The 21410-nt window shown below is 37.0% G+C and overlaps 1 protein-coding gene across 5 annotated transcripts in view; it reads left to right on the top strand.

Moving 5' to 3' along the window:
- Positions 1 to 21410, top strand: part of PTPRM (protein tyrosine phosphatase receptor type M) — a 476211-nt gene that overhangs the window by 245379 nt on the left and 209422 nt on the right. For all 5 annotated transcript variants that reach the window (XM_050708960.1, XM_035564162.2, XM_035564160.2 and 2 more), the window contains exons 8-10: positions 9231 to 9539; positions 12962 to 13071; positions 17375 to 17576. In XM_050708960.1, the coding sequence (XP_050564917.1) occupies positions 9231 to 9539; positions 12962 to 13071; positions 17375 to 17576 (621 nt within the window). The remainder of the gene's footprint in view (positions 1 to 9230; positions 9540 to 12961; positions 13072 to 17374; positions 17577 to 21410) is intronic.

Raw genomic sequence — 21410 nt, 5'->3', positions numbered from 1 at the left:
TGTAATGAGTTCAAACATTCTAATGTCTGGCACAACTGAGCAAACAGGGCATGCTTTACCATTACTATTAGTCACAATCACAAGCTGATTAGGGCACTCACTGTACAAAAATACATGTGTTAGTGTATAAAGAGAACAGTTTGCCCTACTACAATGATATCGATCTATTCTAGGCATATCCAGGAAAACAGGCTAGAAGAAAGATTTTTCCCCCACACCAGAACTTCCATGTTCATGCTGTTCTCCCAGGTTGCCTTTTTTGACCGGAGTGGAGGAATGCATGTTATGTTAATGCCATTTCCCTTTTCTATGGCGTGTTTGTTCATTGTGCGTGGTCAAATTATGTCTGTTGTTCTCATGAATATGCTTAATGATGCATAAATGTCTTCCTTAATTATGAGCCAGCCACCTGCACCGTCTCTTCATGTATCTGAAAGTTTCTTTATTGACCCTTCATCACCAGATGGTTTCACATTCAGAGAAGACAACACTGTTGCTTGGTAACTGTGTGAAGGAGGTATGTCAGGTGGCCACAGGAGCAGCTCCTCAGACCTTCAACTTCCTCTGTGTTGCCTGTGGCTTCTCAAATGTGTGCAGCATCTGGGCTGTAGGCTGTATAAATTGGGCTAGAAGTCTTCTACCTATGCCCTCTTCTGAAGGGTGCCACAGATGTGGAGGTGTGTGTCTGGCCAGATGGTGAGAATATGGACCTGCGTATCTGATCAGGTAATAATGACGTCTTCTTCGTCAACGTAAGATGGACCTGTGATAGTTAGGGACAACAATGACAATGTAAAACAGCCATGTGATCAAATCAGAAAAAGAGTAAAAAGCCTGTGATAGATAATCTATCAAAAGGGACAATTTATGCAACACGAGTCATTTGCCTTTAATACTCCTCAAAGATTATTTTGATCTAGGTATCTACCAAAGGTGTATCTACCACAGGTAGTATCTACCAGAGAGGCTCTTCCTTTGCCATCTTACCGTAGTCATTCTTCTTAATTTGTTCAGAGAGGTATTTATCAGCTTTTCGTTTCTTGTTGATTTACATACTCACGGTGGTTCCTGGGGTGAGGTTGGGATAAACTGTCATTGCCATATGTGTGAAGTGAAAAGTATATGTCTGCACTCCTTTATTTTTCATTTCTCAGTTAGATGTATGCTTTCTTCATGCAAAAGAAAGAAAACCTTAAGAACACATGCTTGTCTGTCTTTCGAACTCTCTAGAATTAGCTTGTCATGAAATGTAAAACTAATGTGTAGTTGTAAAAACCGCTGCCAGCTTTTTCCTCACTACTGGCTGATGGCTAAGTAGATTTAGAAATGAAAGGGGTTATTATAAAGTGATTACTGAATAGCTAGGTATGTCATTTTAAACAAGCAACTAAAATCTCTGTTGCAGATTCAGAATGTAATCTTGTTTGTATCATTCATAGTTAAAATCTGATTTTGATTGTGAAGGAGTAATCATATAATGTAAGTAATTTGACAAAAATATATCGAATGATGTTTTTCTTTCATTCCTTATTTAAATATATTAGAATTTAAATGAGTCACTACCTAGAGTATACCTATAAAATGACAACAACATAAAGAAATATAAGGTTCAATTTGCTTTGGTTCAGATTTAAATTTTACTATGCAGTGAGAAGTTTGTATCAGCTCTCTCGTGTATAGAAACTGATACTTAAAAAAAATACTAATAACTTTAAAAGTGTGTTATTGATGATTAGGCAGATATTTTGCAACTGTGAATTTCAGTCTCAAGACTTATGCCTCAAGGGATATATATAGCTATGAACTGGAGAATAAGAGCTGAAAATGTTAAGGAAACATTCTCACGCAGAATTACAGCACTCATCTGTGTTTCTGTATCCAGCTCATGTGATAATACATTACTAAAAGCTTAAATCCAATGCCTCATCTGGTTTCAAGCAACAGCTATATTGATTTTTTGTAAATGGTGAGCTGATGTCTTGGGTGCTTATCAGAATGTGCTTTCAATGAATCTTCCGAAATTAGCTAAACATCTTGGTTCTGTGCCAAGAATTTGTATATTTTTAGCTTGTTTCAGCTAGAAATATCACAAAAAGAATTCTTCTGGTGATAAGCTGATATTAGTACTTCTGATCCTTCCTGAAAAATGGAGACCTCTACTGTATCTCACATTTTAATTTGAGGAGAAATGAGTGAGAATTCAAGTTGGCTCATTTTAAGAATTCTGCCTGCTCATTTTACTGCTGTCAGCTATGAGTATGCATTTTAGCATTTTCTGAGCTCCCACATTTTGGAACTAACAAGTTCTGGCCACAAAGCACAGAAAAATTGGTTGAGTAGTACTATGTTTTAGTGGGTTAGAAATGAGACTGAGAATTAGGATTCCACTGCTTTTGTTGGCACTTCGTAACCTCCAGCAGACAATTCATTTACTTCGAGCTTCAGTTTATTTGTATCTAAAATAAGAGAAATACTATTGCCATGTCATACAAATGTGTAAGGTTTATCTACACAATAGTTCTGAAGGATATGATAAAAAATAATATATTAGTGGAAGCAGGTTCTCACATCTTGCTCCATCCACACTGAAGAACTCCTGTGCTGGTGTTCAGTTCCTGCATTCATATTGACAACAGCATAGTTTGGGAGATGCTAGCTTTTCTGTTTTGCCCAGTAGACTGCTGGCATGTCTGGCAGGAGAAAGAAGGCTGAGCATGGGCATATGCCGTGTGGGACCATCAGTTCCCAGGTGCTAGGAGTTGGTTTACACATGAGACTGAAAGCTCTCTGAGATGAGTTTGTCCTGAGATGTGTTTTTTATTAGTTAAGTCTTGTCCTGTTGGCACTTCCTCACCATTGTGACACTGTGGATGCTGATCACAATCATAAAAGCACTGGGGAAAATGTACTCAGGAAGCTTATTCCTGCCCCTCAGAGATATTAAGTCTGGAATAACTTGGAAGGGTGCAGAATGGATCCCCACAGGCCACTGCTCAAGGTGAACAACTTGCTGATAACTATATGGAACATTTGCTGTTGGGTTTGTCTTCCTTCACTGGCATTTAGACTGTGGAAGAAATTCACCATAGGATGATATTAAAAAGAAGACATTGGTTCCAGAAGTTGCTCAGAGAAAAACAGGGATAGTTCAGTATTCAACCATTACTCTTATACATGCGTGTAACTGTTTATTCCCTCCTTTGGATTGCAGGTGACTCTCAGTTCGGTTTTGCTGTCTCATAGCTCTTTCTCGCATTAGCTCTGAAGCTCTGCAGGGCTTGCATCCCAACAGTTTTTAAAATGTCAGGGAGTACGTTAAGAAGACCGATGGTAGAGCTGCTTTTCCGTGGGAGTCATGTATTTTTGCAGAAGGAGGGGCATGCTCTTTTGGAAATGCTATTAGCAAGTAACAGTGAAAGATTGGTAGGAATCTTAAATACTGTAACTTGAAATCTTTCCAGGAGATGCTGGGTATCTTGTGCAGTCATTTCCTTTTACCTGAATAGTCTTAGTAACCACTGCTATTAATTTCCATGACTTCTCCATGAAAGGAGGTAGAGATTGTCAGATGAAACTAACATTTCAAGATTTTTACAAATTTGCATTTATTCTTTGCTTCTTTTAATATTTGTTGCTTGCTGGCACAAATGTCATGTCCTTAGATAAGTAAAATGACCAACCACCAGTGTGCGAAGGGTTGTTTCTGGATCCTCAATAGCTGTGTGCACACTGGTAGCACAGTCTTTGGTTACACTTTAAAATAACTGGACTCAGCAGGGCAATAACATCAGCAACATCATATTAGGATTTTGATTTTGCTAATGTTTTTGTTAAATATATATACATATATATATATTAAAATCTGTGAAATTACACCACTCGAAATCTTGCCCACTGATTCTTTCCTCTCTGCACTCTGCAGTTTTTGGTATATTGGAAGCTGAAAAACCCTGATCTGTTACCAGATTTGATCAGTCATGGTATCTTGAGCAAGATGAGGCTTTTTGAATTTCAGTCTGTTATTGAAGAACTTGTAGAAAAAATAATTATGCTAATAGAAATCAGTCCATCTCATTGTGTGTGATCTTTCACAAAACTGTCCAACCAGGTTTGCAGACAACCTCACACTGATTGCAGCCTTATACATATTGGATATAATCAAATAATCCAAACAATTAAAACATTTTACCTAATTCCTTGTTTGCTGTTGACTATAGATATACAAATCTCGAGAATAGTTTTCTAAACAATAGGCAAATGTTGTTACTTTGATAGCATCTAGGTCGTAACACAGTTCTTCTATAGATGAAAAGATATTTCATTACCTTGTGGTCTATGCCCCTGAGACATAACACAATACTGAGACTACTAAGGAGCGGCATCATATCTACTTAGCTGGAACACTGTAGCATAAGTAGAGAAGTCTAACTTTATAACCTCCACAGGTGGAATTATACCAAGTAAGGAGAAACATGGATTAAATACGGTGTGCATAAATACATATAAAACAAGAGTTGTGATCTCCATTGTTAAAAAATCGTCAAGTGTTTAATGTTTTAGTTTCTCTGCAGGGGGAAGTGAACTTTCTGTCTCCTCCTCAGCTTTTCTCTTGTTTTTTCTGTGGAAGGTACTTCTGATTCAGTAAAGTGCTCTGACAGCTTGATCACTTCTACCAGTGCTGGTGAACTCTTAAAGCATGTGTTTGAATTAAAGCATAAGTATTCTTGTTTGGAACAAAGCAATTGTCTCAAATTGTCTGCTGAATCAGATGTAGTCCTGAGTCAGCAGGCAGAATCAAGTCTAAAGCATGCTTATGGTCTCCATCACTGCAGTATGCAAGCTCTTTGCTTCACATTAAATAAATTATATGCGACATTGATACTAGTCTACTATGAACTCCCATTTATCTCAGAAGGAATTGATGTGAAAAGATGTTAAGAAAATCTGTGACAAAGCCCGGAGATCCTGGATGTCATATCTGTATATTCAATTACCATTATTTAAATTTGGTTTGAAAGTGCTGCAGTAGATAACATCTTAAATCTCAGATGATTCTGTTTTCATTGTAAATGTTAGTATCTTCTGATTTTGTTCATCCTTTACTTCTGTGGAAGGATAATAGAGACCAGTCTGGAATTCAAATCATGAGAGTTATTACAGAGCGAAACCACATTAATAATTTGCCTGGACAAGAAATAAAGTCTTCATTCCTATTGTTCAGGTGGTCATCTGAATGTGGTTCAGATGGAGCCGTCTGAACATGATGGTTCATCTTCTGAATGGTACCCAACACAGGTCAGATCTCTGCTGCTACCGGAGTGTCATGGAGCGGCAGAAATTCCCCACACCACTCTTGTTTCGACTCCTTTCGCTGGGTCTGCAGTGAAAGTCTGTGGTGAAAAGACAAAACTCCCACTCTGAGTTCTTATTCTAAACCCAAGTTTTGATGATCAATGGCAGGATGCTAAAAATACACCTAAATGTCTCTGTGATTCTGAAATTGAGCTTCTGAAAAAGCATTGTACTTGTAGTAAGAGGTAAAGTGTGAAGTTCCAGAGAAATGAGCTGTGAATTGAAGCTGCAAGGGAAATTGATCCTATCTGTCAGTCTCTGCTCCATATTCTGAGGAAAACAGAGCGGAGCAGAGAAGGAGCCAAGATCACCGATTAAATGGGATGCTAAAGTGCCAGGGGCTAGAACTGGGCTTGCTGGTCCCTCAGGTCAGAGCTGCAACTGTCAGACTTCACTGCCTGCTACCTGCTGAAGCTGGCAGAAGGAGAGCAGTACGAAAAAGGCTGCAGGCACCGTCAGGGGATTTAGTAAGAAGTACCTGGCGAGGCTTCAGGCATGACAGGCAGTGCTCTCCTCTGGGAGGGCAGCCTCATCTTTCATGAACTGGTAGGCCTTGTTTCGCCATTTTGCCTCATGATTTGCAGCAGTGAGGCAGAAGAAAATAGCTGGGATACTGAGGAAAAACAGAGCATCTGTTCTTCTAGAGAAAGGCAGAGTGAGGGGAGAGGTCTGGCTGTATAACCCCTCTGCAGGTGGGCTCCCTCTTCCCATCCTTTGTTACAGAAAATGGTATTTTTCATGGCCACGTTTTTATTCCAAAAAATCCATTGTTAATTTAGCCTCTTTTTCTGGTTGAAAGTAAACATTTTTCCCTTCATCTTGTTCCTCCTTACGGTATGGCTTAGCTGATTGTAACCAAAAAGCGTTGTGTTCTTGGAGAATACAGATCTGTTCTGACTGAGAACTCAACTACACAGAGCAGGTCAGGGCTGGTATCCTCAGGTCTGTAATGAAGGCATGTCTGATAAATCAAATAAGTGCAGCATTAGAAAGAAAAATAACACAAATGAAGTAGTGGTAATTCAGAAATTCAAGTTTATTTGATTAAAGAGATAATGAAGCATATTCTGTTGCGCTAACTAGGTCCATTCTGAGACTTTAAAAGTGGGATCAAAGAAACCAAGTGTGTGAATACTTGGGAGTGCAGCCTAGCATCTTCAGAGGCTGCTTCATGGACAGACCTCTTTGGAATATTCAACCTCACTTTCTCAGTGGGAATCTGATGTAATCCAGCAGTTATCCCGCCTGGTGCATATGAGATCATGCTTTATTCTTCCTTAAATTTTTTTCTGTGCTCTGTCCCAGTTCCTTTTATCCTACCTCTCCCTTTCTCCTTTCCATTTAAGTACTGGCATTGGCTGGTTCACACCATGCTTGTCCCACAGAGGGATGCCCTCTCAGTTGCATCACCTCTGAATGAATGGTGAGAAGAACAGACACAAACTGTGAAGCTATCTGATATTCCAGATTACAGAATCAAGTCAGGAACCAAAGCATGCAGGTATTTGACTTGTCTGATAAACTTTATCTTGTGAATATCAATGAAAGCTGTATAATTTCCAGCTTTTCCAGTCCAATCTCTTATTCCCTTGTCTCTTTTATTGAAGGAAGAAAGTATACGTCATTCTCATAGCAATGACTTCAAGATCTAACTAGAGGGCTAACTTGTACTTTTTACTAAGATAACGGGACATAAGAATATTTTCCTCCTGGGCAGAAATCTTGGATAGGTTTTGATCCCTTTTTTTTTTTTTTTTTTTGTATAGCCACTTGATTTCAGCTTTAAAATTATATGAATTAGTTCTCTCTCTAATAAAAAAGATTTCTCAGCTCTCCTGGGAATTTTCTGATGTGCCTGCTATGAAACTAAACAGGCTGGCTGATCCATATTCTTGTAGCTATGATCTTTGTTCAACTGCATAATGTTGTGTGTCAGGGTCACCTTAATTTTGTTGATTTTCTAGTCCTATTTAGCCCATCCAGCTAGCAAGACAGTTCCACAATACCAATCAGATGCCCTTTGCTATTCATAGTCTCACCTCAATAAAGAAAAGCTGATATGAATCCAAAAAAGGAACATTCCTTTTTCATGAGATTTATGTCTCAATTACACGGAACTAAATGCTTAAGAAATATATGAAACTCTCAGGGTTTGCCAGTCTTCAAGGTTTGCCTTTCCTTAATCTTAACTGTTGTAGCAATAGAAAATATCCCGAACATCAGGTTTCTTTGCTGGGGTATCTGAGTTTGGAAGCAGGTAAATGGCTCCGTACCAATTCATCCTTTTTGAGGAAATTTTTACCAGTCTTGTCATCAGAAAGGAGACTAGGATTAGATGTATTACTGAATTTGTTTTGCTCTGCCATTTTGTCACCAATTGGGAAATATTCTACACTGGTGATCAACACATTTGGGTAGTGGCAATTAATTAAAAAACAAAAAATGGAGGATTTGAAAGGGAAAAAAATACCCTGCTTTGTAGATGTACAGAGAACAAGCAATTTCTTAACACCTTTTCTTCAAGGAGCTAAGATGAATAACATCTTTGAACAAATATTTTAAGCATGCAGGGATTTTATTAAAAGGAAAAAGATGAAATCCTGTATAAATTGTTTAGAACATTCCAAGTGAAGACATGTTGATTAATAAACATAAAAGAGGGAAGATGCATATTAATTTGTTTACGTATAAGAGGCTTCTAGCTCATTAAAAGTCTTTTAAGCATTTAACTAGTGAAGCAGTGGATAAAACCAGACGTTGTCTTTAATCTTGTTGAGGGCTCCAATATTAAAAAAAAAAAAAAAAAAAAAAAAAAAGCATTATCGCTAAATATGTATAATAGCTCTACTAATAACAGTGTTTTGAAAATGTGAGGTGTGTGCCAACTCAGTGGTTGTGCTGTAATATGGTAGAAATTTGGGGTCAATTGTGTAACTCAGTTGCTGAGACCAGTAGGAATGGGGAAACTTTAACTTCCTCAACAATCTTTGGATAATTAAATTATTGAAAAACTTCTTGTTTATAGATAGCCGTAAGTTCCTGGGTATGATTTTGTTAGATGTGATTTATGTCTGGCTGTCAGCTAGGAGATCGCTAGGAAAGTTCAGGTGCAGTAAGATATCAGCTGACATGTCTTCTGCTGGTTTCTTTTGATTCGCTATTAAACCACTACAATGAACTGGGGTATTTACACTGCTTTAGATGTTGTTAAAACTAAAATAAAGAAGCTAGTAACAACTAATATTTATGGGAGAAGAACCCTATGGACTATTTTAGAGGAATTGGCATATTAACTTAATGTCCTGGCTAAATTGAGATTGAGTAATTGCATTCAGTCTAGCTTAAAAACAAGTGAGTAAGAAGTAGCTGAAGAACCAGCTAACACTTTTCTTTGTATAAGCAGTCCTGGGAGAAAATCAGCATATATTTGCGAGTTTTCCCTAAAATTATCTTTTATTTTTAGATACTTCTTTTGCTCTCAGCAAAATGAAGGGTTTTGCTCTAAAAGTTTTAACACATTAATTTGTAAACAAAATTGCTCTTTTTTTTTTTTTTTTGCAAGCATCAGATAGGTAAAAAAAAAAAAAAAAGCAAGCATCATTTAAACTAGTTTGAGTTTAAAAAGGATAAAAAGTTTCTGGTTTTTTGTTTTCTCTTAATTTTTCATCACAGACACTTTCTTTCCTTTCCTCAGTGTTTTTTTGTCTGATTTTTTATTAGACTTATACTTTTATTGTCATTTGCACTGTGAGAGATAAAGTGGTGAATTTCTGTTTCTACTTACACGTCATATTTATAGAACCGTATAACTTCTTATTGCTCCTACTGTTATAATATGCATCAATAATCATACCAGAGTTATGTTGGTAATTTTTCAGATCCAATGCGTGGGCCACGGAAACTAGAAGTTGTGGAGATCAAATCTAGGCAAATCACCATTTGCTGGGAACCGTTTGGATATAACGTCACACGTTGCCATCGATACAACCTCACAGTCCATTACCGTTACCAGGCTGGAGGACAAGAGCAAGTGAGAGAAGAAGTAAGCTGGGATACAGAAAGTTCACATCCACAGCACACAATTACTAATCTATCACCGTACACAAATGTCAGCATCAAATTAGTGCTAATGAATCCCGAAGGACGAAAAGAAAGCCAAGAACTTGTAGTACAAACTGATGAAGATGGTGAGTTTCTGTATTTACATATGCATATACATTGTACATGTATCCTAAGTGATATTCAACGTGTTTTTCTGTGTTCTATTTTCACCATCTTTAAAATTTTGTCACCAACTTCAGCAATTTTAAAGCAGTAAAGGGACTGTTAAATATTAAGTAATATGATTATCTTTTACATAAACTATAATATATATAATTTAATCATTTCTTCAGCAAACTCATAACCTCTGCCTGAACTATGTTCTGCCTCTTAAAAGTTCCAGTTTCAGTTTGAAACAACTTCAGGTGATGGTCACAGTAAGTCATGTAACATTTTCTCTTGAGTGATATGCTCAACATTAAATACTCGTTCCTGAGTTGCAGTTTCAATTTCTCTAGCTTTGGCTATTCACCCACTGAATGCCGTTAGTTGCTTATCCAGACAATGTCTTTTGTATGCATACATTCAAGTATGTAGATACTCCATCCCCTTTTGTAATTTTAAGCTAAAATGAGGTTTTCAGATCTCTTTATTTTTTTCTTTTGAGCAATAACATAAATTGTCAGTCTTTTTTTTTTTTTTTTTTTTGAAATATGCACATCAGAATTGGCTACTGTATCTCAGTAATGCTGTATGAAAGATGGTAGTATCCTTCTGAATCCTATGTGATATTATTGTGTCTATCCACACAGGCAATTTACTGCAGCATTGTTAGCTACTACACCAAAATGGGACTTCCTTGTTGAATTGGTCATGTGTCAGGAGTCAGTACCACCTTTTCAGAACACTTGGCACTAATGTATAGCCCCTTGGTGCCCTTTAGAAGTGTGCCTTAGGCTTTTTGACCGTGCTTTTAGGCACCTTCATTCGTCTACTGTATGAAAAAACCTTATCAAATGTCTGGGACTGCTTTATATAACATCCTTTTATGGATCCTTTCTCCTCCCATTTTTATCATCTGCAGTCTGAAAAGGAGTGGCTTTGTATTTTCTTTCAGATCAATGATAGACTTACTGAAAACATTCTGGAAAGATTTCTAGAAAAAAACTTCAGCAGTGATGAGTTCCCCTTATAATAAATACTAGAAGACTGTCATTTAAACCCATTAAATCATTTAATATATGCTGTAATGGTTTTGTGTATTACTAATTTCTAATCAAAATATATGAGGAAATAAATTAAACAATTTATGAATGTATAGTTGCTAATGCAACAGATTTGACCAAGCATAGCTAACATAAAAATTGTTTAATTGTAATTAATTTTGCTGTCATCCTCTAGTTTTGATTCAGTTCATTTGTAGAATGACAAAGTTAAAGACCTTACTGTTATCTGGACCATTTATGTATTTTCTTTAAAATTTTACATAGTATTTGCTTATTCCTGGCCCTCTGGAACTTTACAGTATTCCGAGTTTCATATATGTATATGGAACATATTCGTATAAATGAATGCCAGGGACAGTATTTTAATATTCTTTCCATAATATGAATCAATTTTGAAATACCAAGCCTGAAAACTTATGATTCCATTATTGTGATATTTTTGCAAGTATTAAAAAAAGAAACAGAGTTTTTGTATACTGTACGCTTTCAGTAAGGCACATAAATCCATAAATCTGGGTGCAGCACAACAACGGGATGTGACCTATAAGATCATTATAATTTTTCAAATCACATGATCATGTAGGTTGCAAGGGCCATATCCAGTTGAGTTTTGAGTATCTCCAGGGATGAATATCCCACATCCAGGCAACCTCTTCCACTATTTGATCTCCCTCGTGGCATTACTGTTTAGAGTTTATGGCATTCAGATAATTTTAGAAAGTTGTCACGGTGTGTTGCTATCCTTCTAACTTATTCACACTATATTAAATTCCTTTCCTTTTGCACTTAAATCATTGACCCTATGCTTCCAAATGAGTTTGCTGGTTCTCTCCTACATGGAAGCAAGGCTTATTGCCTAGACCTAAGGTTGCTCTAAAGGCATGGTTCTACTGACCCAGTTAGGACTGGTAAGCAAATTCAGAAGTTATCACTGTGTCCTTGGAGCTTTCCCTTGGCAGAGAATTTCCTACAAGGGACTTTCCGGAGTGATACAGAGATGTGCTTTTAAAGTCTCAAACTATTTAAATCCTGTAGTGGCAGGGAACAGAAGCATTTCAACTCCCAGACAAGCAGCATAGAGGAGTAGGAGGAGAATTGTGCTCTACCAGACCTAGTAACAGGAAGGAGTCACCATGTGTCTTGCTTATAGGTCTTCCTATTCTTTACCTATATGGGTAAATCTCATAAAGGGGTCTGAGAAATTATTTCAGATGTTGCAGAAACTAGTTCCTGACTGTTTTTTCACATGCACTTCATGTAAGTGCTAACCCATTAATGCCTTATGCTTTGTAACAGTCCTGTGTGCATTCTTCAAGATTTTCTTTTTACGTTACGTTTAATGGGCTATTATAAAAATAAAATTGCAGATACATGTCCACATGCTAGTTGCACATCTCCTTGTCTGAAAACTGTGCTGACATTGGCACTAGGATAAAGTGATAGTTGTAAAACAAAAGGAAAAAAGTAGGTATCCGAGAGCAGTTCGCACGTCTTTATCAGAAACTTCTGATGTCCCTGACTGTTCAGAGTTTATTCTCATAAATTAAGAATCTTTATGAAAGATGAATAATGTCAGGTTTTCAGTTTGGCTGCATCACCATTACTGTACGTTCACCCTGTTGTAGGGCATCAGGCCTACAGTCAGTGAGCATCACCATTGCAAAGTGTGACTCATCTTTCCAATCTAGCCATTCTAGTTCAGTAAGATAAAATAATACCTTGTTACTTCAATGTTTGTCCATTTTCAGACGTGACAGTTTAATATCTTTCAGTATAGAACAGTAATACTATTGGTAAGTAGGTATTACAAGTAGATTTTATTTACAAGAATTTATCCTTGAGACATCACCTAACTCCTTATAAAAAGTTGATTGTCCTTTTCTTTCATCAGTATTGTTTTACTGGAAAAATGCAAGCCTTACTAGTTCCTTTTTATACTGAAGGTGACACAAGTTTCCTTAATGGCACTATCTTGTAAAAGAAATCATTCTCATTGCTAAGCTACCCTGGTCTTTGGTTTAGTCTTGGAGAAGTTATAGTGGGTAGTAGAAGTAGTAATGAATAGTGGGTAACAGAAGTAGAGATGGAAAAGAGGAGGTTATATTTACATATATATATATATGTGTGTGTGTGTGTATGTTTATATATATATATATTATATATATATATATATATATATGATCTGTTTAACAAATTCCATGGAATATGAACTATACCTTAACAATGGATTGAGACATGATGGATGGACTGTTTTTATGCCTTGACAGCACAAATACTACACAGTGTCTCCCTCTGAAACTTTTCTCAAAACAGCATTTTTTCTTTTTTTTTTTATACATCAGTCCCAAGTGCTGTACCACTTGAATCCATTCAAGGGAGTACCTTTGAAGAGAAGATTTTTCTTCAGTGGAGAGAGCCAGCACAAACATATGGTGTGATTACTTTGTATGAGGTATCAAGCATTTTGTCATATTTTCACTTTCATGTATTGTATTGGCTTTTAGAAGTGCATAATTAGTAAGAAATTGAAAAAATATATTTTTCCTAATTTCTGTAAATATTCTTTTTGAATGTAGTAGCACTTACAAAGTAATAAAATCAGATGTGTAATATAGGAGTGAATTACTGAAAGTCTCCAAAATGTTCTGGGTTATCAGCTTTAAGAAAACTGCTAAATTTAGGATGATATGATATATCATTCTGTCTAGTAGTCTGGAACAAATATTTAAAAGACTGAAAGACAGATCTTACTGGTTGTTTTAAAAAAAGAGGAGACATGACAGTCAACATCACATTTAGGTGAGACTCATCACAGGAAGCCTATTGTAATAGAAACAAGCAGGCATAAATAATTTTTTTAAAAATACAGCATTTTTTAATGCAAATTCAACAAAATTATATGTTGTTAGATGCCTAAAAATCGCTGCTTTTCCTTGTATGGAACCTCTGCCTGAATACCTTTTAGAAAAATTGACAAAAGACTGCACAGATTAAGCTGTCAGACAGTAATCACTGTTAAGCCTCTTACCTGACCTTACTACAAAATTGGTATTGGAATGCTTTGTTTAAAAAAAAAAAAAAAAAAAAAAACCAACACCTAAATAAGGTATGGTGTAAGAGAAAAGTTAAATTGAATGCTAACCTATTGATACTGTTTTGAAAACTGTTTTATTGTAAGAATATAAAATGTTATGAAAAAGTATGGATTGATTTTTGATAAGGCTAACTACTTTCCAGCTAGTTCAACAGTTGCCTATCTTGAAGGATCAGGGTGTTTTAGTTAATATGTTAATGTTTTTATTGATGTTAGGCTTAATGTACATAGAAACACACAGTGTCAAATCATCTTTCTGTATATAAACGTGTGCATGTCATTACAGTGCTGAGAAGTACATGCAGTGTATACATGCAGCTCATTCTTAAATATGTATGTATAACTTCATCAGCCATAATGGGAGTTGCACAGGGATATTGAAGTGAAAAAAAATAGCTTGGCCAAACTTTCTAAGGTATTCAGCAAGTCCTTGAATATCAAAAGAATGTAGCATTCCAACAGTGAAGAGAATATTGAAAAATAAGATAAAATAAAATACTGATATCTCCTTCTGCTATTTATCTAGTAGAGATAGCTCTACTAGCAATAGCTCAACGAAGAGATGAAGGAAGTAAAGCAATCATTTAAAGCATAAGCCTGGCTTCATTAATTTTTAAGTGACAGATACTAACAGTCTGATGCAACCAAACTGTTTCTTGTTCAAAAGATGCCAGCTCAGTCCAGTCAGGTGGCTGAATATGAGCAGATCCCTAGTTGCTGAAGACCTGTTTGTCAATACTTTTTCTCCCTTGTCTTTTGCTTAAAAGCTTAAAGTATACCACAAAGTTTTTTATAAATATGGCTGGCAAACTACCTCAAGGCCAACAAATATACACAATGAATCACAAGGACGTTTTACCTGTTGGGAGTGTGGAGTATCCAGCTGAAATATAAAAGTATACTTCAGGTATATATTAGGTAACTGAACTGGCTCACAAGGTAAGATCCAGACAAGCTGGATGAGGTTTGGGTAGCTGTGTTTTATCAGTTAGTTTAGACTATCCATGATATCTCAGTAGGCCCCTCTTTGGCTGATCTTGGAGCTGTCAAGATAATGCATCCAGCACAGCTCCATATCCCCCTGGCTTGACAAGCAGGGTGTCTAGCTCCTGCCTATGCCTTACAGCAAGCCAGAGTTTAGACAGAGTCATCTGAGCCTTGGTTGTAAGCACATCAGCAGTTCTGATGTAAAAAGTGTAGATTACTGGGTGAGACAGAACTGCAAGTATGTAAGCCTGAGTCAGGCCTAGGAGCAAGGTTGCTCTTTCCCAGGCAACACCTTCAGCCGGTGGCCGTTTTTTAAAGGGTCAGCCCTAAGACTCCAGCAGCAGACACCTTATTTCAGAAGAAGCTCCCAGGGTCTTGATCCCAGTAGGCGGGCATACCTAATGTGCAGTCATGAGTCTGCATCCTTGCTCCCACAGAGGTGGCTCAATCACACCTTTCTGTCAAGCATTTCTTAATCTAAGAACCTAACTTTCTGTGGTATTAAAAATCTCATTACTTAGTCTGTTTTCTGCAGACAGGCATATGTTTTTAGTGCCTGAAGTATATCTGGTGGGAAAAAACTGTATCAAGTATTAAATTACTTATTGCTATTGTAAAATCAGGAGCAATTCAATTATTTTACCAATATTTATATGAAAAAAAAGCTTTTAGATGAAGAAGTAACATAAAGTCTTTATCACCAATACAAGTCCACAGTTGTAGGAATAAAGGGATTTGGATTTTGTGCAAGATTTCATCCAAATTTGATAAAAATAGTCAACAACATATAGTCAACAACAGTGAGAAAATTATTCTCCTTCCATTTTTTTCATCACTGCAATGCTGAGCTGGCACTAGCAATGGTAGCATTGAGAAACTGTTTTTCAAAAAAAAATAAAATAGGAATAGTCTTATAAGTAGAAGTAAAATAAAGAAACAGTGCAAGTTCATTTTAACCAGGCAAAACACTTCTTTTTTTACTGCGTTCTGCATGATCCCTGGGAGAACATATTTCATTATGGGACATCAGCCACTTAGCTATCTAGTAATTAAGCACTGTACAAAAATGTATAAGAATCTAACATATAAGAATCTAAGCTAAGTCTCTGACATCCAAGTGTTACTTCAAATAAAACTCACATGAGATAATAAAAAATCCAGTTAAGAATTATCAAACCATAGAAAACAGAGTTAAATGGAGCTGCAAGAGTTCATTTAGTTCACATATCTGCTCCAAAACAGGATCGGGTTTATACAAAACATGGCTGCCATGTAGTTGTCTAACCAGTCTTTTAAAATCTTCAAAAACTATATGGCACACTCTTCCACAAGCAGACAGAACAACACTTACTATCAGAAAAGGGGATTCTACTAGGAAATGTGTATTTGGGGGGTGTGCAGGAGGGAAGAGGCAAATTGGGCAAATTAATTTCATTTTGATAAAAATTTAGATATTTGGTAGTTTCATCTGTTTTCTCATAGAATTGGGAGGTTAGTTGAGTGTTTTTTAATGTAATCTCAGTTCAGTTTATGGATGAAGAATTGTAGATCTGCCTATGTCATGCAAAAAAATGTCAGAGTTTACCCAGATAGCATCAAAGGGCTTTATTACTTATTTTCAGTACTTCATTGATGTTATATTTAGTGGCTCATTTAGAAATCAATTTTCATTGTCAGAGGTTTTAGGAAATGGCAACTATTAAAGGTGTATAATACCAACACTTGCGTGCTTCTAAGTTTTGTTTTGTGTATCTTCTTAATTAGAATGATATGGAATATAACAAAAAGAATGTCAATTATCACTTTAAATAATAACCATGTTGGATTTATACATATTCACATGCAAATGAAACTTTATAAGTAAAAAGGAGGGATGACTCATTTTTAATTTTTTAATGGATTTCTTATTTTTAAGTTCTCATTACAGTGCATGGAAATTAGTAATTAATATAAAAATCTGGATCAAGTTTTGCTGTGAACTTATATTAACATTTCTAATGAAAACTAAAAATACTGTTTGAATCAAAGAAGGAACTGAGGATACAGTATACATTTTGCATATATTAACATTTTATCTCCCATTTTCTCCAAAGGAGAATCTGACCTAGGTACAATGTAATGACCTGAAAATTTCCAAATCAGCAATTACAATATCTAAGCTTTAGACTAAAATATAAGCTCTACCCACTTCCTGAAAATTTTGCCTTAAGCTGCCCTTATCATCTTCTAAGGATAATCTCATTCAGAGCAAAGTGTAATTACAGTCAAGGCAGCTAGAACTGGGGGCCACCCCTTTTGTTATTTGTTTATGCGTTTCTGCCGGGTTGTTTTGGTTTTGTTATTGTTGCTGATCAAAACCAACAGTAAGATGAATTCAAAAAATGACATTGTTAAAGCCAGCATCTTGAAGGAATTAATGTAAGCCTGAACCCATCCTTTAGAGTTGTAATCTAGCTGCCTCTAAGTCTCTGTATCTATAAAAGTAATAACTCATACCAGTTACGGCTGAGTTTCTGTGTTCCTTCATGGGATTCAGGATTTGAAGGGTATAAGAGAGTAAGATAGCTTATCATAAAATGTCTGACAGCGCATACATCAGGAGGTTTTACTGGATAAAGATGCAATCTTTGTCCATCTGTTCAAGACAGTTTATAACTTTCTTATTCTTTTGCAGATCACCTACAAAGCAGTCAGTTCCTTTGACCCAGAAATAGATTTATCCAATCAAAGTGGACGAGTCTCAAAGCTAGGAAATGAAACGCACTATCTCTTTTTTGGACTGTATCCTGGCACTACCTACTCTTTTACCATCAGAGCCAGCACAGCTAAAGGTTTTGGACCTCCAATCACAAATCAATTCACCACAAAAATATCAGGTATTTGTTTAAAGAGTATTATTGTTTGCTTACAATATAATGACATGGGTAATTCTTTCATTGCTTATTTCTTCTTCAGGATTTTACAAGCAGCAAATTGAAAAAAAGTAAAATAAGTGTTCATCCTTGAAGATGCAAAAGTGACATACCTGAAAAACTTCCAAGTGCTTAAATATCTGCTAGTACTTTGAAATTCCTATTCACAACTGTAACTTACCACCCAAGATACCCTATGAATTATGTGCCTACACTCAGTGCCAGTTGCTATTGCAACGTTTAGCATAGGGTTTTGGGGACATGGGGATGAGGGTTCCATTCAGAGCTTATTCAGCCTTGACATGATTCTAAATTAGTACAGTAACAGTGCTAGAAAATCTCTTTAATGAGCCATGAACAATTGAGAGTAGAGCGGAAATACTGTATGTCTAATGCTCTCTTAGGAAGTGCAGCTGACTGCCAGCCAGCATACGTTCCTAGCAGGCGTGTGGACTGAGGTGGATATGAAACTGTATTAGACAAGAACATCAGGAGTAGTGGTTTTCAGATAAGAGCAGCATGACTCTGTCACTTCTGCAGATCCATGAACAATATTTTAAAGCCCTCCCAGAGGCAGAGGAACACTTTATTTCTCTAGCTAATGGGTTGCAATACTATTACATACTCTAAAATGCTTATGTAATTGATGACAAAATGTTTTGCAAAGTTAGTTGAAATCCCTTTGCTCTTAACTTCTCTACAGTCTTCTTGGGAATTAAAGTGATGGTTGAACTATGGCTCCTTGGTAATGTTTAAAGAAAATTGCCTTATTTATTTGTGGTCAAATTTGCTTTTCGGAAAGGATAAGGGAAAGCATTTGGATACAAAATCTTCTTTCTTTCTTTCTGTGTACTTTTCTCAATCACTCATTTTCTGTCCTCGCTGGAATGAAAAATAACAACTGTTAATCAGGGCAATTCGTTTTTATTACAGGAAAGGACAGTTAATGTGAGGTGGGAATTACTGACTGTAGACAAAAAAAAAAAAACACGTGATAGTTTTCAAATTAGAAAATTATTCTTAGAAGAATGCATAAACACTGATTAGTAAAGATGGGGCTCATTCTCCATCACTTTTCTCACATTGAGCAAAACCATTCTCTGTCAGAAAGCAACTTCTGACATAACAAGACTTGATATGAGTTAGGATGGCAGAATCAGGCCTTATTAGAATGAGGAAAGGAGGAAAGTGTTGTGAATAGAGGAGAGTCTGGGCGTTTGGGAGTAGTGCTGTGGTTTAAATTGTCGTTCTTTTCTAAATTTGGTATGTCACCAACTGAAACTCATTAGTGTGAATGGACATGCTCGAAATGAGACAAACCTCCAAGCAACCATCTGGTGAGGTTCTGCAAGCTGTCTTGCTTGCACCCCACTCTCTCATTACTTCATGTTAGTTACTGTGCTAACAGGAATGCTTAAGACTTGTCCTTGGGTAGTTAAAGGCAGTCTCTTGAATTTAAAATAGAAGCAGAATACATGCATTTCTTAGTATCGTTGAAAAACCACAACTGAAATTTTAGCTGTTGAGTATGGTGTCCTTTTTGCAGTGCTATAGGCCTGTAATCTCATTGTCTCACCCATAAGGCTTTGAGGCTCTGTGTTTGGCCAGTGTTCTCCATTTTGAAAAGATATGAAATGAAAATCCTGAACATTTATGGATAAAAGATTTCACAGAACCTTTTTAGAACATATGAGGTGGCAGCAGTACATTCTGACCAATTTCTAAATTGAGTAATTGCATTTTAATTTGTCTGGCTGTAGACTGCATTTTCCTAGTCTTAATTTCCTGTCTTAAGTTGATGAGTAGTACTATTCTGTACTGTAAATAGTTGCCATGTTTCATTCTACAGTTGTGTGATTGGCATTGATGGATGAAATGATCTGTATGTAAATAAGCGTTACTAAAAGCAGAGCTAGTAGCCATGCCTTCTATCAAAATTGATGGGCACTCTGTTGGAAGACTCTGTTTTCTGTTGCATATAACTTTGTGAAAAGACAGCTGTGCAGGCTGAAATTTTTTATGCTGCTTTTCTCACCCAGAAGAATTTCATCCGTTTCAGGAACATGGCTGACAAACTGAAAAATTATTGTGACCAACACATTACTGAAGTGTTTTCAAACAGGGTTTTGAATATTTAGCGAGAAGACAGGCATTAATCTGAGCCATCACTCTGAAAATCTTTCCAGATTTGAGCAAACTATAAATGTTACAATTTGCACACAAACTGTGGAAACTTGACAGAACTGAGCAGCTTGAGATGCCATCCTCACTAAATAGATTCAGGCTCTCTGAGCTTAAAGAGTCTTGTCTGTGTGTACGTCAATTCAGTGTGGCCCACCACAGGTACATAGTCTCTAAAATCTTTACCTTTTACTGGGTCTGAGCTTTCTGCTGCTGAAGACCAGGGTGTGCAGTTGCAAAAAATGCGAATAGGAAGAATGTCTCCTGCTTTCTCTATTAATAAGCTCCTTCTTCACTTGTGCACAATGTGGAAGAGGAAGAATACTAACCTAGACGGAACAACAGGAAAAGAACAGATGTTGTCCCAGTATCTGTGGAGAGAAGAAGTAGCCAAGAGTCAAAGGTGGGACTGATAGAACCACAGCTTATAGCCTAGGCTGATGAATACCAATGAAAAATGATGAAGATGTTACTGGTTTCACAGCAGACTGAAGAGTTGTGGACAAAAACATTAATGCAGTCCTTACATAAATGTATAGGGAAATAAGGATAAAGCAAGAGAAGTTCGTACATCTTTTGAGTAGGTGCAGGTAATAGTGGGAAGGTGCAAAAGATGGGAATATACACTTTAAAGAGAGAGACTCATGTTGCTGGAACTATTTAATCTGCTAGAGGAGCTTAAGAATTATACAGCTACCTAACAGGTCGAGGGGGGTGATTCTCCCCCTCTACTCTGCTCTTTTGAGACCCAACCCGGAGTACTACATTCAGCTCTGGGCCCCCAGCACAAGAAGGACATGGATCTGTTGGAGCACATCCAGAGGAGGGCCACGAAGAATATCAGAGGGCTGGAGCACCTCTCCTAGGAAGAGAGACTGAGAGAGCTGGGGTTGTTCAGCCTGGAGAAGAGAAGGCTTCAGGGTGACCTCATTGCGGCCTTTCAGCACCTATAGGGGGCCTCCAAGAAAGCTGGGCAGGGACTCTTTTATCAGGGAGTGTAGTGATTGGACACGGGGTAAAGGTTTTAAACTAAAAAAGAGTAGGTTTAGATTAGATATTATGCAGAAATTCTTCACTCAGAGGGTGGTGAGGCCCTGGCACAGGCTGCCCAGAGAAGCTGTGGATGCCCCATCCCTGGAGGTGTTCAAGGCCAGGCTGGATGGGGCTTTGGGCAGCCTGGTCTGGTGGGAGGTGTCCCTGCCCATGGCAGGGGGGTTGGAATGAGGTTGTCTTTAGGGTCCCTTCCACTCCAAACTTTTCTATGATTTTATGATACTGTCTGTATGTGGAGCATAATGTACTCTGAATAAGTAATTCACCATGATACACAAAGTGTCCAGCATCTGGGAGATGAAGCTAAATGAATTCAGATGCCACATAAATTTTCGTGTTCAACAATGAGTATAATTAGCCACTGGGAGAACCGAGAACTAAAGAAAAGATCTTCTCCCCTCAAAAATATATTTTCTGTTTCAAGCAGGAATTAATTTAGGAAAGTTCATTGTCCTGCATTATTCCTGTGGTCAAAAAAGGTCATTGCAATGATGACTTTGTGCTTCAGTAGCCATTAAATCTATTAATTGTGTATCATCATTAATAAGGGGACAATAAGGATAC

The sequence above is a fragment of the Cygnus atratus genome, chromosome 2, assembly GCF_013377495.2.
Source record: "Cygnus atratus isolate AKBS03 ecotype Queensland, Australia chromosome 2, CAtr_DNAZoo_HiC_assembly, whole genome shotgun sequence".
In the NCBI taxonomy this organism is placed as follows: Eukaryota; Metazoa; Chordata; class Aves; order Anseriformes; family Anatidae; genus Cygnus; species Cygnus atratus.
This window is presented reverse-complemented; position numbering and strand designations above follow the sequence as displayed.